We start from the raw sequence: 22,892 nt of genomic DNA, 5'->3' as shown, positions 1-22,892 counted from the left end.
TTTAGAACTTGCCATACTGTTAACGGTTGACACACACACAAAGTTTTCTTCTTACACCAATGAAACATTTAAGGTTGGAGCACACTGAGAAGCATTTAAAAAGTAAAGGACATAGCCCTAACATCCTCGGACTTATCCTCCAGAGTCAGGCTCCATTACTAACTCTCTCCCTTTACGCCAAGATGTCTCTTTAAGAGCTCTACTTAAGGTAGCCATGTTGAACGGTGGCAGCAAACAAACTCCCAGCATTCAAAGTCCCCATTGCGCAAGCCCACAGCAATTGAACGATAATCGAGCAAATCAGATTAATCCAGCAAATACGTAACAATAGGAGATATAGTTTTTTAATTAAATGTGCATGGTAAATTCCACAATTAGGCGACAGTTCCTAACAATGGCCGATAATGGTAGATAACGTCTCGATACACAAGTAGACATGCCAAATAAATAAATAAATAAATAAATACTCGTAGATGTTTTAATGTTACAATTCGATTATGCCAAATAAATATTTGTTGATATTTTCACGTCACAACTGGCCTTCTTCCTTCAACCAATTTTTCTAGGCATGTATGTGGTGTTCTTATGCCAGGCATTTGCTTTACATGTACATACCATGTTAGTCTTGAAGTCCTTAGCTTCTCTTCTATTGAATCAACTTCCAGTTCCATTCTGATGTCATTATTCTTAACATGGTCCTTGTGTGTTTTTTTGGAGAATAGTTTGTAGGAACTTAATTTTGCCATGCTTGCAATTTGCTAACTTCTCTCTCTTTCAGTGTACATGTTTCTAGACTGTATGTGAGAATGGGAACAAAGTATGACATGTACAGAGTCATCTTGGTTTTCATGGGCACTTTGGTATCCCAGAGTAAATGCCTTATGAGATTGTAGAAGGTGGAACTGCTAGACACTCCGTTTACTATTTCTTTATCTGCAGTACCCCTGCTGGAAATCATACTCCAAAGGTAATTGAATACCTTTACGCATTGATTGTTTTCACCTTCAAGCTTTATGTGGCAGCCAGTATCTTTCGTACTCATTTTCAGTTCAACAGTTTTTGTTGTGCAAACTTTCATCTGATATTGTTTGAACTATGCTACCTATTCATCCAGCATAGTTTGTACCTCTACCTCTGTCTCCTCCAGATGAATACATTGCCAGCAAACACCAATGTTTGTAGTTCTCCATTTCATTCTCTTTTCAGTATTTTAAGAATAATAACGGTAATGAATGCCTTGCTGGCAGGACCTAGTGTTTACAGTGCACTGTGTCTTCTGGTATAGGCTAGAGCAATTTTGTTACTTTCATTGATCTCTGTCTTATCCTTGGCTTTGACAATATGAAAGTGACTGAGGTATGAGCAATACTAGTAATGCCATTCCTTATGAAGCCAGTCCCAGCTATAAATGGTATGAAAATGTTGCTCATAGGGTCGGTCGGTGCATGCATTTCAGTGGGCGTGGCAGACTGATATGTAATAGCAACCTCTGGCTCAGTGAGGAAAGCAATGGGAAACTACCTCACTCCTCATTTCCGTAGTACGCCTCTTCAGTGATGCCTAGGCCATCTATGACAGCTGATGGCAGAGCTGTTGAGGATCCAACCAGCCTTAGGGCTGAAGACTGAACATACATACAACAGTCATCATCAGTGTTCTGCCATACGGCAGGTCTTCACATGGCAGCTCTCCACGCAATCCTGTCTCTTGCCACCCTCTTTGTTTCCTCATACTTGTATTCTATCCTGATACTGTCCAGCATCTGATATCTTCTCCGTCCTCTTTGTCTTTTTCCATTTACCATTCCTTCTATAGCATCTATAAGCAAGTAATCTCTCCTCATCCAATGACCAATCCAACTGTGCTTTCTGTTCTTGATTACTTTTAATATATTTCTCTCTTCCCCAACTCTTCTCAAGACTTCTTCATTCTTTACTTTTTTCTATCCATTGTATACTTTCCATTCTCCTCCAAATCCACATCTCAAATGCTTCCAGTCTTCTTTTCTCAATGTCCAAGTCTCAGCTCCATACAGTGCCACGCTCCATACAAAGCACTTCACGAATCGCTTCCTCAAGTCTTTATTCATGCCCCCACAAAAAAGTCTGCTCTTCTTATTAAATGCTTCCTTCGCAATCGCAATACGAGTTTTCACCTCTCGACTGCACCTCATGTCCTCTGTTATTACACTTCCCAAGTATTTGAAAGCATCCACCTGTTCTATTATTTCCTGCCCTAACAGTAACGAATAGCAATGGTGAGGGTGCACTCCCATGTTGAAAATCATGTTTGGTATTAAACCATTCTGAATGGCCATTCCCAACACGCACACAGCTGCTACGGTTGTGGTACCGCATCTGGACCTTGCCTATGAGATATTCAGTCACTCCCAGTTCTCGAGGCATGTCCATGGACTGGTTTAGGCACTTTATCATATGCAAATATGGAATTTAAATGCTGTAAATGTTAGACTGATTTGTTAGTTTCAATCATTTTGATTGTCAGTATGACAAAAAATTATTGTCCAGACAAGCCGATAACATCCCTTTTGTTATCATGCAATAATTGTTATTTGCCCACCCACTTTTTGTTACAAGGAATTTAATAAATATGACAGACTGTATGGAACGTACAGAAGACAATGTGGTTCAACCCAGAATAACAACTAAATAAGTCTACATAAAGTGGAAGTTTCACATCTAAGATATCTTAAAGTCAATCTTATTTTCTTACTGCAATTATCCTGTTATATATCCCCTTATTTATTTATTTATTTATTTATTTATTTATTTATTTATTTATTTATTTATTTATTTATTTATTTATTTATTTATTTATTTATTCGTTCATTCATTCATTCATTCATATGAGATCACTATCTGTTTCATACCATCATAACTTTATGCTTATGTATTAAATCTTCATTGGAACATACTAATCCCTGCAGATTAGAGCAGTGAACCCTGAGAAGATCTGGAAGCACATGATTGTTACATATCAGGAATATCCTACTCTAACCAACTTTACCTCACCGATGTACCATCAATTGCAACAGATATTTTAATTGCGTTGTATGTGCCGTGTTGACCATATTTTATCCTTAATAGCACATACCTGACATTCATTGTGTGAGTCTTGCATTACTTTGTATCTTCCAGTTTATTATCCTCCAGTTATTATAAGGGCAACCATCAACGTGAAAAATATGGTTCAATATTAATATATAATACAAATGAAAAGATAAATACTGAGCTCGATAGTTTCATTCGCTTAAATGCGGCCAGTATCCAGCATTCGGGAGATATGGGTTCGAACCCCACTGTCGACAGCCCTGAAGATGGTTTTCCATGGTTTCCCATTTTCACACTAGGCAAATGCTGGGGCTGTACCTTAATTAAGGCCACGATTGCTTCCTTCCCACTCGTAGCCACTTCCTGTCTCATCATCGCCATAAGACCTATCTGTGTCAGTGCGACGTAAAGCAACTTGTAAAAAAAAAAAAAAAAAAAAAAGAAAGAAGATAAACTGATTACAGGAGTACTGAACTCAAACTACAACATTATCAGTATCCAGTAAATGTTGTAATTAATAGAGGGGAAAATTAGAAGAAGAATGGAAAAAGTCAAAACTCTCTACGATAAATCAAACTTCATCATCATTATTTTTCTTTCCCTTTGTACATTTCTTGCCAGGTCGGGGTGTTCATGGCACTTCTCCACCATTTCCTCTCTTTCCACCACTCCTCTTCAGTAACTGTATTCCTGTCCAGTCTTCTTTTTGACATACTGTTCTTGACAGACTGCAACATCTTGCTCTGGCCTTCCCTGTTGCCCTCTTTCCTTCTATCTTAGCCTCCAAAATTTGTTTTGTTATCCTTCCATCCTGCATCTTCATAACATGTCCAAACCATTACAAATAGTTATAAAATCTGAAATGTTCCACCTATTCAATACAAAAACAATGTCGTCTGATTGTATTACAACATAATTTTATTAGCAGCACTAGTTTCGGTGTTTTTACAACACCATCATCAGCTGCAATAAAGTAAAGAGAAACTGGCAATTAATATAAAATACATCTCAACATTATTTACACAACTTGCTCCTGTAGACATTACATTAAATTATAAATAGATAAAATTGACTTGCATTACTACCAGTTAATAAATTTATAGCTCAAGAACAGTTTAAAAAACAAAAAACATTAAAAAGATATTTCTTCTTGAGTTTGATCACTTTTTCCAATTGGTGTTGTTAAATTACCTTTTTTACACCTTATGTGTCATTTCAATGTCTCCGATCTTCAAAATTAGAAATAATCACTAAATTGAAGGGTATAGGTCTCTATTCAATAATGTTGCTATTGAAATTAATATTAAACTGTTTTTACATTAAAAACATATTACACCAATAAAAACTCATTATGTTGACATTCATTTATGATATATACAATAAAATGTGCCATCTTCTAAAACTGTTTGCCAGAGGCCAAAGTGTTTTTTCTTATTATGCATAGCTGTGTTGTAACCTGGTATGGTGAAACTGTAACAAGTATGTCATAAAGACTATGCTTCTCAGCTCATTATTGGACACCTGTAAATGATGAAAGCCCAATTAAACGAAGGGAGATATATTACAAACGCTGTCAAACTTTTAAGCTTACTTTTTTGTAGAACTCACCTCAAATGCCGTAGACCTAACTTGGCGGCTGTTACACGACGAGTCGGGTCTGTTCTGTGTCATGTGGATGACTAGTAGGAGAGGTAGACTAGTAGGGGTAGCAGAAAGAGTCATCTGTGGAGCGATAGTGAAGGAGGGGTCTGGAGGACGTTGCGGGCGAAAGAAATAAAACAAAAATCTGTCACGTAATGCAAGAAGAACAGTAATATTTCTTGGCAATTTTCTATTTGTCAACAACGTAATCAAGAAATCAGTAAAACCCTAGGTTTTTCTGAAATTTCATTTAGATTAAGAATGGCATTAAAATATTGATCTGAGTGTATGAAACATGCCTCTGTAACGTCAAGCACAGGCTCGTTGTTGAGCGTCTCCATAATCTCTCAAGGTCTTGTACTGTGCTTGTGAACTTGTGATTAAGATCATGGATATGCTGGCCTACAGCTGAAAATCTGTTGTATTTCACATCATTAAGATGTTCATTGTATCTAATACTGAAACTACGTCCAGTTTTCCCTACATATCCGCAGCCACAATCATTGTATCTAAACTTATATACTCCTGACATGGAGTAAGGATTAATCATATTAATTGCCGTTGCATTATGTAATACCTCTGTGCTTCTATTATCCGTTCTGAATGAGATCCTAATGTTATGCTTCTTAAAGGTTTTAGTAATCTTTTAAACATCTTTATTAAATGTAAATGTCCAAGCTCCTTTTATTTCTGGTTTATCTTTGATCAAAGTGGTGCAAGGGTGATGTTTAAACTTATTAATTATGCATTCTATGAAGTCCTCTTTAAATCTATTAGCCTTGGCCATTACCCGGATGATATTCAGTTCTTTGTTTAAATTGCACTTAGACATTGGTACCCTAAACGCACGATCTACCAGGCTATTGTAAATCGCAGATTTTTGCGATTTTGGGTGCGACGAATCTTGCCTGATTGTGACAGCTGTCTGTGTAGGCTTTCTATAAATGCCAAAAGAAAATGAGGAAGAGTGCCTATTAATCTTGAGGTCCAAATAATGAATTGACTTTTCTTTTTCGGATTCCAGAGTAAACTTTATATGTGTGTCTATTGTATTAAGATTACTGAGAGTAGTTACAGCGTCACTTACCTGCTCATCTAGTATCACAAATGTGTCATCCACGTACCTAGAACAAAATAGTATATTCTTGAATTTGTCGTCAATAACTATTAATGTACATTACATACATACATTATCATTATAGACTGTTATGCCTTTCAGCGTTCAGTCTGCACGCCTCTGAGAATTTACTAAACTTCGCCACAATCCTCGATTTGCAACTAGTGTTGTGGCCTCATTTAGTTCTATACCTCGTATCTTTAAATCATTAGAAACCGAGTCTAACCATCGTCATCTTGGTCTCCCTCTACTTCTCTTACCCTCCATAACAGAGTCCATTATTCTCCTAGGTAACCTATCCTCCTCCATTCGCCTCATATGACCCCACCACCGCAGCCAGTTTATGCGTACAGCATCATCCATCGAGTTCATTCCTAAATTAGCCTTTATCTCCTCATTCCGAGTACCCTCCTGCCATTGTTCCCACCTGTTTGTACCAACAATCATCCTTGCTACTTTCATGTCTGTTACTTCTAACTTATGAATAAGATATCCTGAGTTCACCCAGCTTTCGCTCCCGTAAAGCAAAGTTGGTCTGAAAACAGACCGATGTAAAGATAGTTTTGTCTGTGAGCTGACTTCCTTCTTACAGAATACTGCTGATCGCAACTGCGAGCTCACTGCATTAGCTTTACTACACCTTGATTCAATCTCGCTTACTATATTACCATCCTGGGAGAACACACAACCTAAATACTTGAAATTATCGACCTGTTCTAGCTTTGTATCACCAATCTGACATTCAATTCTGTTGAATTTCTTACCTACTGACATCAATTTAGTCTTCGAGAGGCTAATTTTCATACCATACTCATTGCACCTATTTTCAAGTTCCAAGATATTAGACTGCAGGCTTTCGGCACAGTCTGCCATTAAGACCAAGTCGTCAGCATAGCCCAAACTGCTTACTACATTTCCACCTAACTGAATCCCTCCCTGCCATTTTATACCTTTCAGCAGATGATCCATGTAAACTACGAACAGCAAAGGTGAAAGATTACAGCCTTGTCTAACTCCTGTAAGTACCCTGAACGAAAAACTCATTCTACCATCAATTCTCACTGAAGCCCAATTGTCAACATAAATGCCTTTGATTGATTTTAATAATCTACCTTTAATTCCATGGTCCCCCAGTATGGCGAATATCTTTTCCCTCGGTACCCTGTCATATGCTTTCTCTAGATCTACGAAACATAAACACTACTTCCTATTCCTCTCGTAGCATTTTTCAATTACCTGGCGCATACTGAAAATCTGATCCTGACAGCCTCTCTGTGGTCTGAAACCACACTGGTTTTCATCCAACTTCCTCTCAACGACTAATCGCACCCTCTCTTCCAACATGCCAGTGAATACTTTGCCTGGTATACAAATCAATGAGATACCTCGATAGTTGTTGCAATCCTTCCTGTTCCCTTCCTTATAGATAGGTGCAATTACTGCTTTTGTCCAATCTGAAGGTACCTTACCAACACTCCATGCTAATTTGACTACTCTATGAAGCCATTTCATCCCTGCCTTCCCACTATACTTCACCATTTCATGTCTAATTTCATCAATTCCTGCTGCCGTATGACAATGGAGTTTTTTTTACTATCCTTTCCACTTCTTCAAGCATAATTTCACCAACATCATTTTCCTCCTCCCCATGAGCTTGGCTGTTTGCAACACCACCATGATGATTTCCTTTTACATTGAGAAGATGTTCAAAATATTCCCTCCACCTCTCCAGTGATTCCCTGGGATCTATTATGAGTTCACCTGAATTACTCAAAACACGCTTCATTTCCTTTTTCCCTCCCTTCCTAAGATTCTTTATTACTGTCCAGAAAGGTTTCCCTGCTGCTTGACCTAGCCTTTCCAGGTTATTACCAAAATCTTCCCAGACTTCTTTTTGGATTCAACAACTATTTGTTTTGCTCTGTTTCTTTCATCTATGTACCAATCCCTGTCTGCCTCAGCCCTTGTTTGGAGCCATTTCTGTTAAGCCTTCTTTTTACGTTTACAGGCTGCTCTCACTTCATCATTCCACCATTCAGTATTAGATACAATGAACATCTTAATGATGTGAAATACAACAGATTTTCAGCTGTAGGCCAGCATGTGCATGATTTTAAACACAAGTTCACAAGCATAGAACAAGACCTTGAGATTATGGAGATGCTCAACAAGGGGCCTGTGCTTGACGTTACAGAGGCGTGTTTCATACACTTAGATCAATATTTCAATGCCAATCTTAATCTGAATGAAATTTCAGAAAAACCTAGGGTTTTATTGATTTCTTGATTATGTTGTTGACAAATAGAAAATTGCCAAGAAATATTACCTTTCTTCTTGCATTACGTGACAGATTTTTGTTTTATTTCTTTCGTCCGCAACGTCCTCCAGACCCCTCCTTCACTATCGCTCCACAGGCGGCTCTTTCTTCTACCCCTGCTACCCCTCCTTAACGCTTCTCGGCATCATGCACACGACACAGAACAGGCCCCACTCGTTGTGTAACAGCTGCCGAGTTAGGTCTACGGCCGTTTGAGGTGAGTTCTACAAAAAAGTAAGCTTAAAAGTTTGACAGGGTTTGTAATACATCTCCCTTCGTTTAATTGGGCTTTCATCATTAGCAGGTGTCCAATATTGAGCTGAGAAGCATAGTCTTTATGACATACTTGTTACAGTTCCACCATATCGGGTTACAACACAGCTAAACATAATAAGAAAAACACTTCGCCTCTGGCTATATCATAATTGAATGTCAACATAATGAGTTTTTATTGGTGTAATATGTTTTTAATGTAAAAACAGTTTAACATTAATTTCAATAGCTACAAAGTAGAATATAGACCTATACCTTTCAACTTAGTGATTATTTCTGATCTTGAAGATCAGAGACATTGTAATGACACACAAGGTGTAAAAATACTCATTTAGCAACACCAATTGGAAAAAGTGATCGAACTCAGTACCCTAAGATAGAAAATCATTTTAATTTTGTTTGTTTTTTAACTGTTTTTGACCTATATGTTAACTGGTAGTAATACAAGTCAATTTTATCTATTTATAATTTAATGTAATGTCTATAGGAGCAAGTTGTGTAAATAATGTTGAGATGTATTTTATATTTATTGCCAGTTTCTCTTTACTTTAACGCAGCTGATGATGGTGTTGTAAAAACACCAAAACTAGTACTGCTAATAAAATGATAGTTGTAATACTATCAGACAACATTGTTTTTGTATTGAATAGGTGGAACCTTTCAGATTTTATAAGTATTTGTAAACTCAGTTCAATATGGGTAAATTAGGATGAAATTTCTTATGTTAAATGATGTCCAAACCACCTCAAATTATTCTTCTCCATCCTATCACTCAATTTTTCTCTTTCTATCTCTTATTTCATAGGAACTTCTCTGTTCCACACCAGGTTCCTTACATTCTGGTAGAACATATTTCCCGCTTGTACCCTTCTGCTGATCTCCTTATCCAACCTTGCATCTTGCATTATTTCACTTCTCAGATATTTCAAGTATTCAACAACCTCAAGGTTTTGTCAATCAATCACGCAATCACTACTGATCTGCATTTAGGGCAGTCGCCCAGGTGGCAGATTCCCTATCTGTTGTTTTCCTAGCCTTTTCTTAAATTATTGGAAAGAAATTGGAAATTTATTGAACATCTCCCTTGGTAAGTTATTCCAATCCCTAACTCCCCTTCCTATAAACGAATATTTGCCCCAATTTGTCCTCTTGAATTCCAACTTTATCTTCATATTGTGAACTTCCCTACTTTTAAAGACACCATCCAAACTTATTCGTCTACTTATGTCCTCCCAAGCCATCTCTCCACTGACAGCTCGGAATATACCACTTAGTCAAGCAGCTCGTCTCCTTTCTCCCAAGTCTTCCCAGCCCAAACTTTGCAACATTTTTGTAACTCTACTCTTTTGTCGGAAATTGCTCAGAACAAATCAAGCTGCTTTTCTCTGTTTTTCTGTTTTGCTCTTCTCCACGCTGATTTACCATATGTCTCAATATTGTCATTTAAAGCCACTTGTTGGATTTGCACTTCTGTATTTTTGACTCCGCAGATCACTGTGTCATCTGCAAACAACATTTTCATATCCCCTCCATATCTTGCCTTTGTTTCCTCTAGAATTTCATCTATAACCATTATAAACATAAGTGGTGACAATACACTTCCCTGTCTTAGCCGAGTTTGGTTTCTAAACTAATCTGTTCTCTCCACTGGAGTCTGGACACAACTGGAACAATTCTTATACATTGCTTTTACTAGTTCCCTTGATTGCCTTTCACATCCTTTTCTTTCCAGGGTTTCCACACATCTTTTCTCTATTATCACAATCGTATGCCTTCTCTAGATTGGGGAATACCATCACCAGATCTTTTCCATATTCACACTGTTTTTCAATCAGTAATCTCATGTTAAATAAGGGTCTATTGTTGACCTGCCCTGTCAAAATTAATACTGCTCTTCTTCTGAATTTCTTTCTATTACTCTCTTGAATATTTTGGCTACTTGTGACAACAGTGTAATTCATCGATATATGTCGCATCCCTTCCTGTCACCTTTCTTATATACTGATGTTATTACACCTTTACACCAATCATCAGGTACTTGCTTTTCCCTCCATATACACCTTAGCAGCCTATATAATCAATGTAGACGAATAGATCCTGTTGCCTTTATCATTTCCATACATATTTCATCCATCCCTGCTGCTTTTCCAGTTTTCATTTGTTTAACAGCCATTTCAATCTCTGCCATTGCAATATCACTCTTCATTTCTGGATCATCCTCATTTACTGCTACACTCTCTTCTGCATCATTTCTCACATCCAGGTGTTTATTAAAATAATCCACCTATTCATTATCTGCTCTGGGTTTGTTATTACATTCCACTCTCTTCTTTCACTTGTCCTGTGTAGATTTTTTCTTTCCTCTTATTTTTTTATCAATCCACACAACATCCTTTTCCTATCATTTACATCCTTTTGCAACTCTTGTGTGAATCTCTCCCAACATTTTTTCTTTTCCTTATTTACAACTCTTTTACACTTACTTTTAATTTCCTGTTACTTCTTTCCTATCTCTATTCCATTCTTTCCATGCTTTCTTCTTTTGAGTAACAACCTCCTTCACCGTTTCATTCCACCAAGGTGTGTCTTTTTCCTTCACTCTCACCAAAGTTCTGCCACAAATCTCTTCTGCACAGCTTATAAATGTGTTTTTAAATTTGGTCCATTCTTCCTCTACACTTTCTCTTTCTGATGTAGAAATGTGCTGTTAAATTCCTCCTGAAATTTGTCCCAAGTTCTTTCATCTTGTAATTTCCATACTTTTATTTTCTTCTGTCTTATTTCTTTTCCTCTCATAATTTTACCTATTTTCAATTTTGCTACCATTATGCCGTGATCTCCATCAAATGCCTCACCTGGTAGTGTTGTTACATCCATTGACTGTTTACGATTTATTTTCTCAGTCAAAAAATAGTCAAGAACTGTTTTTGTCCTTCTTTCACCCCAGTCATATCAAGTGATCTATCTACTACTCTTCTTTCTAAACCAAATGTTACCCACAATCATTCCATTTCCCTCACAAAAATGAATCAACTTATCTCCATGACTGTTTTTTTCTCCATATCCAAATGGATCAATCACTTGTTCTTTACCAATTCTGTCATTTCCAGTCTGTGCATTGAGGTCTCCCATGATTATCACTTCCACATCGGTAATTACTTCCTCGAGCGTCTCCAGGAATTCCTCTATATTTTCTTCACTGTTTCCAGTTTGGGGTGCATAAACTTGGATGAAATCTTTCTCTCTATTCTTCCGTCCTCAGTCCCAGTCTGATTATTTTATCACTAACGTAGTGTACCCTATCCACTTTTTCATCCAGGACTTTGTTAACAATCACTCCTACTCCATTCTTTGTCTCACCTCCTCCACTCCAGTATAGGGTGTACCCTCTTCTCATCCTCTTCACTCCCTTTCCCCTCCACCTGACCTCACTCAGTCCCATCGTTGCAATCACCGATCAAATCAACTAACTCTTCTGATTTTTCTGTCAGGGTCATAATATTTATTATTCCCACCTTCATAATATTAATTGCTTATCACACTTATCACAGCTCCCCCAGCACCAAGAATTACGTGTCGCTTTTAACAGGGTACGCCCTTACCATTTCCCAGGCTGATAATTACCACCACTCATTTTAGGCTATTGTTATGATGGGGTCGCCACTTCATGGGGAACAGACGCCTTTGAAGCCACCCGTAACATGAGAAACCAACGCTGCTGATGAATAGTGTACTCCATACCTTTCTTTACAAGGTGTCTCACTCTGTATGGTGTCATGTTGCCCGGACTGGAACTTGGATGTTTAAGCAAACATGAGACCATGATTCACGCACTACAAGGTGAACAGCAGTATCCATTCACTCTTTGCATCAATTTTACACCACCTACAAAATTAGCAGATGTGGTTAGAAAATGGTGAATAGAAATCCTGTGAACATGATACCTGATCAGAGGAAGCAGAGAGAGAAAATATAGATTAAAGACAACTCTAGTGCATAAGAAGCCTCGAAGATAAATCTTTTGTTGAAATGCATGGAACACATAAAACACTGTGTTCACACCAGAAGCCTAGAAAGGTAACATCTTCAATTCAGATATGCTCCTAAAAATGTTAATTTGTAATACAGTGGCTTGAAACCCAGAATGATTGCATGGTCAATCAATCAATCAATCAATCAATCAATCATTCACTTCTGATCTGCATTTTGGGCAGTCATCCAAGTGGCAGATTCCATATCTGTTGTTTTTCTAGCCTTTTCTTAAATGATTGCAAAGAAATTGGAAATTTATTGAACTTGAATCACTCAATCAGTACTGATCTGCATTAAGGGCAGTCGTCCAAGTGGCAGATTCTCTATCTGTTGTTTTTCTAGCCTTTTCTTAAATTATTTCAAAGAAATTGGAAATTTATTGTACATCTCTCTTGGTAAGTTATTCCAATCCCTAATTCCCCTTATTATAAACATATATTTGCCCCAATTTGTCCTCTTGAATTTGAACTTTATCTTCATATTCTGATCTTTCCGACTTTTAAAGACACCACTCAAACTTATTCATTTACTAATGTCATTCCACGCCATCTCTCCACTGACAGCTCGGAATTTAGCTATCATATAATACTTATTGAAAACAATTTTTGAAGGTGTCCGCCTTTTCGGTACAATTTATTTTACTTTACAAGTAGAATCTTTACATTAACATTGATTCAGTTTTTTTAAACATTAATAAAAATATTATAATTAGAATCAGGTCAACAGCAGTATCCTTTCACTCTTTGCATCAATTTTACACCACTTACAAAATTAGCATATGTGCTTAGAAAATGGTGAATAGAAATCCTGTGAACATGATACCTTATCAGAGGCGGCAGAGAAAGAAAATGTAGATTAATGACAACTCTAGTGCATATGAAGCCTTGAAGATAAATCTATTGTTTAAACGTGTGGAAGACATAATACACTACGTTCACAAATACGAAAAGTCCCCTCAGTTTTAATTAGTGGATTGATGGGGTGAAAGTAAAAATAATATAATCGGAATTCTGGTTGTAATTATAGATTTTGAGTCGAGAAACTGGCTGATGATGCCCTAAATGAGGGCGAAACATTTCCCAACGACTGAATGGATGTTAATTTAAAGATTCTATTTGTAAAGTAACATAAATTGTATTGAAAAGGTGGACACCTTCAAAAATTGTTTTAAATAAATATTACGTACCACTTAGTCATGCAGCTCATCTCCTTTCTCCCAAGCTTTCCCAGCTCAAACATTGCAACATTTTTGTAACGCTACTCTTTTGTGGAAATCACCCAGAACAAATCAAGCTGCTATTCCTTGGACTTTTTCCTGTTCTTGAATCAAGTAATCCTGGTGAGGGTCCCATACACTGGAACCATACACTATTTGGCGTTTTACCAGAGACTTGTATGCCCTATCCTTAACATCCTTACTACAACCCCTAAACACCCTCATAACCATGTACAGAGATCTGTACCTTTTATTTACAATTCCATTTATGTGATTACCCCAATAAAGATCTTTCCTTATATTAACACCCACTGAGCTCGATAGCTGCAGTCGCTTAAATGCGGCCAGTATCCAGTATTATGGAAATAATGGGTTTGAACCCCACTGTCAGCATCCCTGGAGATGGTTTTCTGTGGTTTCCCATTTTCACACTAGGCAAATGCTGGGGCTGTACCTCAATTAAGGCCATGGCTGCTTCCTTCCCACTTCTAGCCCTTTCCTTCCCATCATCGCCATAAGAGCTATCTGTGTCAGTGTAATGTAAAAAAAAAAAATGGATGAATGTTATTTACATCCATTTTAAGTCCAAATATTTGTCTACTACATGAGGATGAAGACCAGATTTATTATAACATCCAAAAACAGAACACGCTGGTATATTGATCACATTTAACTTCTGTACACTGTACAACAATAAAAAAAGAACAAACATTGAAAAGATGGCAATGAAGAAATTATTAAACACGACTATGAAGAGAAAACAACAAAGTACAAAGAACTCATGCCAACACCACTCATAGACTTAAACTGGCAGTAACTCTTACTGTGACACAGCTGCTTGGTGAGATATCTTGTGCAGCATGATGTCACCTTACTGGAGTAGAAATATTTGTCTTGGTTGTTTTCAGAAAACTGCTTTGCTTAGTAACATGCAAATACTAGTATTGTAATCATGATCATGATCATGATCATCATCATCATCATCACCATCAATGTCCCACTCCAGTCGGCCAAGTGTGGTTAACAAGCCTCCTCCACTCCTTTCTGTCCTTCCACTTTTCCTGCTCCATTACTTCTGCCACATCCAATCCAGCTTCTCTAAAGTCCTTCCAAATCTGATCCATCCACCTTCTTGTCGGTCCCCCCAACTGGTCTCTTCCCCTTGACTTCTCTTTCCAATTCCCTTCTTGCTCCCTTTTCCTTTCCCATTCATTTTACATGTCTGAACAATCTCAGTCTTACTTTCTGTATCTTCTGTACTAACGGTTCTATATTTAGCTCTTCTCCGATTTTAATATTTTGAATTCTATCTCTTCTTGTCTTTCTAACCGATGTTCTTAAAATTTCATTTCTACTGCTTGAATCTTACTATCTTGTCTCTTATTAGTTACCAGTGTTTCTAGCCCGTATGTTACAGTTGGTATGAAATACTGTTTGTACAATGTTAATTTCGTTCTCTTGGGTACTTTGTCATCCATTAAAAGCTCTCTGACTTGATGATAAAATGTTGTACCTTTACTTAGTCTGTTATTATTTTCAGGGTTGTTTTCATTACTTCCATTAATAATGCTACCCAGATATGTAAACTGTTCTACATTCTCTAACCGTTCTCCGTCTATGTTCAGTTAGCTTCTCTTTTTTCTCTTTTCCACAGTTCACGACAACAGTGTTCTTTTTACTAATTACCATTCCAAACTCCTTCAGATTTTCATGTGTATGTATGTTTAGTCCTCAGCCCGAAGGCTGGTTGGATCCTCAACAGCTCCGCCATCAGCTGTCATAAATGGCCTAGGCATCACTGAAGAGGCGTACTAGGGAAATGAGGAGTGAGGTAGTTTCCCGTTGCTTTCCTCGCCGAGCCAGAAGTTGCTATTACATATCAGCCTGCCAAGCCCACTGAAATGCATGCACCAACTGACCCTATGAGCAACATTTTCACACCATTCATAGCAGGGACTGGCTGCATAAGGAATGGCATTACTAGCATCACTCATACCTCAGTCACTTTCATCTTGTCAAAGCCAAGGATAAAGCTGAGACAGATCAATGAAAGTAACAATATTGCTCTAGCCCATACCAGAAGACATAGTGCACTGTAAACACTACGCCCTGCCAGCAAAGGCATCCTGTAAATGTATAAAATGGATAATTTTATTATCTTGTGATGGACTAATAGCAATAGCTTCTATCTTATGTTTTTATTTTATTTTCAAATCTGAAATGTTGCATGATTCTAGGATGGCTCTGGAAGCTTTTACCCCATTCCTAATATGCTCATTCACTGGAGTTCTTTCCTGGATGGACTTCAACGAGTATTACTATTTTCTTCTGATAGAACTGTAACACAAAACCTTCAAGATTCTAGACAGGTGCTTCAGAAGGTGACCATGAGGATCTATGGTCTTGGATTATCACTTGTGAACAATATTACTCGCACAGAACTTCTGTATATTGGTACAAGGAGGTGAGTCTGTTATATAATGTTCATAAAATGTAAGTTAATAAATTAGCAAACAATGTTCATTTTTTATTTTTTTATTGTTCTCTTGACAGAGTGTGAATTCATTAACTAATGGAAATTGGAAAAGACTTGTTGCCTTGAGTTGAAATTACCATGCTATGTGCTAGGAGAATTTGAATGTTTAAAGCAATGCAACCTCATTGGATCAAATGTGGCTCCTCTTGATAACATGGTGGTCAAGTAGGGAAATGTCCATCCACCAAAGCACCTCATTTTCAAGGTGTGAAGCTTGGTCTACCCGTTCAAGTGGTATTCCAACGTATATTTCTTTCCACTTTTATAACCACAAAAAGTAAAGGCCAGTTCAACATATGAGAACCTCTCATTTCTTGTACTGAGTACACGTCTTTTAGGCCTATGTACCATATTTATTCAAATAAAGATTGCCACTGCCCCTGAAAATTTTAGAAAAGAAATATCCGTACTTAATGGATGCATTTCATTTTCAACAATAACTGACTTAGTAATATTTAAAATCTAAAACTTGGTTGGATTGTGGTGTGCAATGAAACTACTCAGATGCAGACTCACTGAGATGTGATGACCACACAGTATCGTACACTTTACGTGAAAGTTGTCAATTATTTCCATACTACCTTTGTGAAGGGGGTTGACAGTGTGCAATATTTTTAGTGCACGCGCACGCGGGTGTGGGTGTGTGTGTGGGGGGGTGTAATTATTGGCAATGCTGAACAATGAAGGACAGTGTAGTTGTGCACAAATTCAAGGTTTTAAACAACAGTGTGACGTACTGAACTGTATGAATATAGGCATATCCCCAAACCTCGCTTGCCTTGCTTTCTGCAACTCAAAACTTGAAATTAGCTCCTGATGGCGAAGTAAATGGAAGGTTTCTGGAGAGTGCACTGCAGCTTCAGGATGAAAATACAAATGAACTGAACGTTTGCTATCAAGTGAAATTTACAGTAGCCAATAGAACATCATGCGCAATTTCCCAGAAAGCAATACAATATGTTATGAGTAAATTTCCAGTAGCCAATAGAAATTCATGCTTGATGAGCATGAGATAACTCTGCTGTTGGTCTACCACTACATCTGGTAGTGCAGGAGGAAGACAAAACAGGCGAGTGTGTATGACTGCAATTATGAACGATAGGTCCGGAATGATCCATTGAAGTTCCACTGTAATATAGTTTTAACCGTTTGAACTGCAATATTTTATGGAAGAAATTGACCAATGAATGGAATTTAATTCAGCTTAAAATACATTATACCAAGCTCGATAGCTGTAGTCGCTTAAGTGCGGCCAGTATCCAGTATTCAGGAGATAGTAGGTTCGAACCCCACTGTCAGAAGCCCTGAAGATGGTTTTCCGTGGTTTCCCATTTTCACACCAGGCAAATGCTGGGGCTGTAACTTAGTTAAGGCCATGGCCGCTTCCTTCCCACTCCTAGCCCTTCCCTGTCCCATCGTCGCCGTAAGACCTATCTGTGTCGGTGCGATGTAAAGCAACTAGCAAAAAAAAAAATATATATATATATATTTTTGTTACATTAACAACAACACCAACTCAAGAAGCATGTGATCAACTTCTAACAATTGTTGAGCATGGTGTGATCAACAGTCATCTACATACCATGCAGTCTTGCACTTATAACAATCAAAGTGCTGTTCTTTCCTTTGGGATTTTTGCCATGCTGGTCATATCAGAATTACACCTTCAAAGTGGAGATGCCTTGCTTGCTGTGGTTGTTATCTTGGTAGGGATGTGACCTCAGTGTTTTTCCTGTAATCTTAATGGTTTACTTCCTGCATTGGACTGGCCTCTGGAAGGGTAATCGGGTAGAACGACACCCTCCAAAATTTGCTCTGTCCTGAAGTTGGAAAAGCTAACCTCCTCTTGTCAGGTTTCAGAATGTGGTGAATGGTACTAGCATTCAGCATTGCCATCTTAAGCACATCGAAATGTACTGTCTTGTCCCCTTTGGCATATTATCTCATCAGCTTGTATGTTGCAAGGCATTGATCATGTGAATCAGTCCCTCCTATTCCACAATTACCAGTACACTGCCATGTTTGGTTTCAGAACAAGATTTTCCCTTCTGCTTCTAGTCTCAACGAAGTCCAGTCTTTGATACACTCTAGAGAGAGATTGTACATTCCTTTTATAAACCCATTTGGTGGCCAAAATTCCATTTGCAGAGGCAAATGTTTTTCCCCCTCCCTAAGATATGTTGCTGCAAAGTAGGATGGCATGAATTTCCTATTTGGAAGGACAGATCCAATAGCAATGGTATTTCTCATTAGTAAATTTCTGAACAGAGTTGGTGAACTATACAAATTGTTGGTATCAATCATTCTGCATGATCCCAGCAATTCATTACACATTTCGAGCACAATTCAGTCAAACAATCACTACTAAACTGCATTTAGGGCATTTGCCCGGGTGGGAGATTCTCTTTCTGTTGTTTTCCTAGACTTTTCTTAACACTTTAGCGTCGACGTGTACATTTGCTTTTTTCGTGGTAAACTGCTGAAATACGATATGCATTTTTCAAGTTGTTGTCGGCTACGGATGTTCATAATTTCATTCATAGATGATAATCAAAGACAAAATTCGTGTTGAAAGTTAATATTTTTGTGTCCCCCCATTGGGGTGACATATGGTTATCAGGTTGACTATGCAACAGAGAAACTGCACGTCACCCCTACAGGGGTGACAGCCTTTTTACCTTTGTTGTTGTGGAACACTGTGCTCTGTGTTGTGAGCTGTTGATTTACGCGCCTTTCAACGAGTTCCTTGTAATTGACAGTTTTGTGACAAGAATTTAATTGATGTTATGTGTTTCTATGTTGAGTAAGCCATGATTACCGATAGAGAGATAGAAGAACAACTTGAAAAGGGCTCGAATGCTGAATCAAGAGATGTTGACATTTAGGATTTGCAATGTGATGCCACCTTTTCCGAGTCAGAATTTGACAGTAGTTCATGTAGTGAGGACACTAGCAAAGATTCCGGAGCTGCATCAGGCAATCATTCAACCAAATCACCAGCCGGTGATAATTACTGGGGAACATTCTCAGGTTTGCAGAAACATTGTATTTATTTACACGTAGCCCCGGTTTACAATTTCATCTGAGTGCTAAGTCTCAAGCAGCATGTAAGAATAAAGCAATAATGAACTCCAATCCACATTATTTTCCTTGCCATTAATAACTGAATTCTGTTGGTTGCGTATGTCACCCTGAGAAATTACACTGCCTGTTGCGCAATGCACAGCATGCTGAGAAAAGAATGGGCACTGCACTGCACTCTATGAACACCTTACGTGAACAAGCAATGCAATACAACAGCGAATGGTAGCGCTAGTTTCGTGCGACAGCCTAAAGTTGAGAGGCCTGGACACACTACCGTGTCACCCCATGAGGGGTGACATACTATATTTTGTAGGAGGGTCCGTCACCCCACATGGGGTGACATCGTCTTCAAAGTGTTAAATGATGGCAAAATGAGAAACTCTGTATTAGTACTTTTATAATTCTGTTTTTTCTGAATTGATATAGATTTGATGCTGTTGTTATGAAACTTAAAAGTCATCTTTGTAATATACACTTACTGGTGTCCTGAATTTTATAGTAGTTTTTTTGGAAAATATTAAAATTATGGTGCTGTGAAGGATTAGCGACAGTTGCTATGGTTATTATAAACAAGTCTTTTATATTCTTTGAAGATTGAAGTTTCCTTATACGGTGAATATTTTAAAATTATGATATTTTATACACTTTATATGTATTTTATCTATATCATGAAGAACTTGGCATATTAACCTATTTGTTATTGTTCTGTATATTATCTAAAATTAACTTTATGTGGAATACATAACCTCTCCTGGCATTGAAAAGGACAGTGAAATGGACAAAGATTGGAAGAAGAAAAATACTTTTAGATGTGCTACCTGGAATGTACAAGGTATCTCACACAAAGATGACCAGCTGGACGACATTCTCGCAAAAAAAGACATTTTAATTGCAGCAATTTCAGAAACAAAAAGAAAGCTTCAGGGATCAAAAGAGACAGTAAATTATTTACAGTTTTACAGTGGGGTTGACAGAGATACTAGAGCACAGGCGGGTGTACTGCTCATGGTACACAAAAGATTAAGATCAACAATTAATAACTACACTTTTTGGAATGAAAGAATTATCCAATTAAAACTAAAACTATTCAGCGGTTATCTTACAGTTATAGGGGTATACGCTCCAGTGGAGAGCAATTCAAACGAAAGTGATGGGTTCTATAATGATCTGCAAAAGATAGTCAATAAAATTAACAAACAAGATATGCTACTATTACTGGGAGACTTCAATGCCAGAGTTGGTAATGAGAAAATTCAGAATCACATCGGAATCCACGGAGAAACAACCCGTAATAACAATGGAACGAAATTAATAGATTTCACTGTCTTCAATCAGTTAAAGATTATGAACACAGTGTTCCCACACAACGACACCCACAAGTATACGTGGTCTGCACGAAATCAGAAATCGATTATAGATTATATAATTTGTAATGGTAAATTGGCAGATTTAGTCTTGGATACAAGAGTCTATCGAGGCCCTGAATTGGAAACTGATCACTATCTATTAGTAGTACCTATTCGTCTGAGGCCTAGATGGTATGAAAGAACCACACAAACAACACAAGAAATTTAAACTTCTTATAAGGTTAACCTATTAAGAGACCCCAGTATAAAATGGCTGTACCAGAACAGACTTAATGAACTTACACAGATGACACCAGTTAGTGACAATGTGGAAATGGAGTGGTCTAATTTGTGTTCATTTTTAAAGCAGTCTGCTTTTGAGAGTTTGGGAGTTAAGAAAAAATGGCAGAGGAAAAAGGGTTTAAGAATCTGGGATGAAGAGATTGAAAAGGTTATTTCAGACAAAAGAAATGCTTATAAAAATTTTTTGTCAACTGGCAAATTAGAAGATAAAATAGAGTATCATCACAAGAGAGCAATAGCAAAAAGGGAAGTGCGGAAAAAGCACAGAAAGAGTTGGGAAAACTTTGTTTCACAACTGGAGACTGATATAACAAGACTACAACCACAGACCTATAAAATACTCAAGAAACTAAATAATGATGTAAAAGAAGACATACGCATTAATGCAATACCTCTAACGGAGTGGCTCATTTATTTTTGGAACCTTTGGAGAGGTTCAAATATTGAGCCATTTCTTCTGCCAACATCTCTTAACAAGTCTTCAGAAACCATTACACTCGAGGAACTGGAGCTAATACTCAGAAAACTTAGAAATGGAAAAGCATCTGGAGAAGATTCAATAAATGCAAAATTATTCAAGTATTGCAGTGACATCTTCAAGCAAAGATTTCTCAAATTCATCACTTTAATTTGGAATGGCAACAGACCACCAGAGAATTGGCAAAAAGCTATAGTTATTCCTCTTCATAAGAAGGGCAGTGTGAAAGATTGTGGAAATTACAGAGGGATAAGTATACTCAACTCAGGTTACAAAATTTACTCAAATATTGTCAGAGAAAAATTATTCAGGTATTATGAAAATGTGATTGGAAGTGAACAACATGGATTTCGAAAGGGACGCTCATGTGCTGATGCTTACTTTACCTTGAAAATCTTAGTCAAAAAACGCAGGGAATTTAACTTGTAAACTCACATAACATTTGTTGATTTTAAGAAAGCCTTTAACCTAGTTAATAGGAACAGACTTCTTAATATCTTAGCAGAAGATAATGTCCCACAACAGTTAATAGATAACATATACAACATGTACAGTGACAACCTTATTGCAATAAAGTTAGGTAATCATCAGACTGAATGGAAACCGATCAGCATAGGTGTGAGACAAGGTTGTGGACTTTCTCCTTTGTTGTTCATAATCTATATGAACAACGTAATACAGGAATGGAGGCATGAAAGGGATGGATCAATCCCAGTCAGCAGATATCTCACACATCTAGATGCCATACTCTTTGCTGATGATGTTGCATTGGTAGCATCATCAGATGATGATCTTCAGTGGTCAGTATTTAATCTCCAGAAAGTCTCTTCAAAATTCGACATGATCATTTCACTTTACAATGGCGAAAAATGAAAGTATCCTCCTGTTCAATACATCATATATATTCCGTCATTAGACGGAGTAAACAAGTTCAGACATGTTTCGGCTCGTTTGAGCCATCTTCAGTGAAAAAATTAGGGGGGTTGGAATAATTTACATAATATGAGTTGAAAAAATGCTAAAAAACATAATGAAAGCGCAAATGAAAAAACAAACAAAAGAGAGCCTAGACGGAAACAAAATAGCATAAATATACAATATTTACATCAATATGCAGAGCAAAAAACAACTTATTGCGACAAAATTCAGTGAAACAGGTGTTGATTTGAAATAATAATTGATACTAAAAACTGCGTTAACCTAAGAAACAAGGGAATGAGAAATATCTTGTAATGATCATTTCATCACAAAAGAGCAAAATAATGGCCTTTAAGGGGAAGGACCCTATACCGAGTAAAATCTGTTTAGATAATAAAATTTTGGAAAGAGTCAACGAATTCAATTATCTGGGATACAATTTATCTTACCAAGGGGAAATTGATATCTCTGCAAAAATAACCAAATTTACCAGAACAACAGGAATCATAAATCATATCATGAAGCCATCTCTTGTCCAAAAACACACTCGCTTACGTCTT

General features: G+C 37.4%; 1 protein-coding gene across 1 annotated transcript in view; it reads left to right on the top strand.

Moving 5' to 3' along the window:
- Positions 1-22,892, top strand: part of LOC136885511 (intermembrane lipid transfer protein Vps13) — a 1,358,975-nt gene that overhangs the window by 1,140,582 nt on the left and 195,501 nt on the right. The window contains exon 52 of the mRNA XM_067158109.2: positions 15,905-16,131. Within this exon, the coding sequence (XP_067014210.2) occupies positions 15,905-16,131 (227 nt within the window). The remainder of the gene's footprint in view (positions 1-15,904; positions 16,132-22,892) is intronic.

The sequence above is a fragment of the Anabrus simplex genome, chromosome 1 (assembly GCF_040414725.1).
Source record: "Anabrus simplex isolate iqAnaSimp1 chromosome 1, ASM4041472v1, whole genome shotgun sequence".
NCBI classification, from domain to species: Eukaryota; Metazoa; Arthropoda; class Insecta; order Orthoptera; family Tettigoniidae; genus Anabrus; species Anabrus simplex.
Note: the sequence above shows the minus strand (reverse complement) of the source record. Positions and strands in the feature narration are given on the sequence as shown.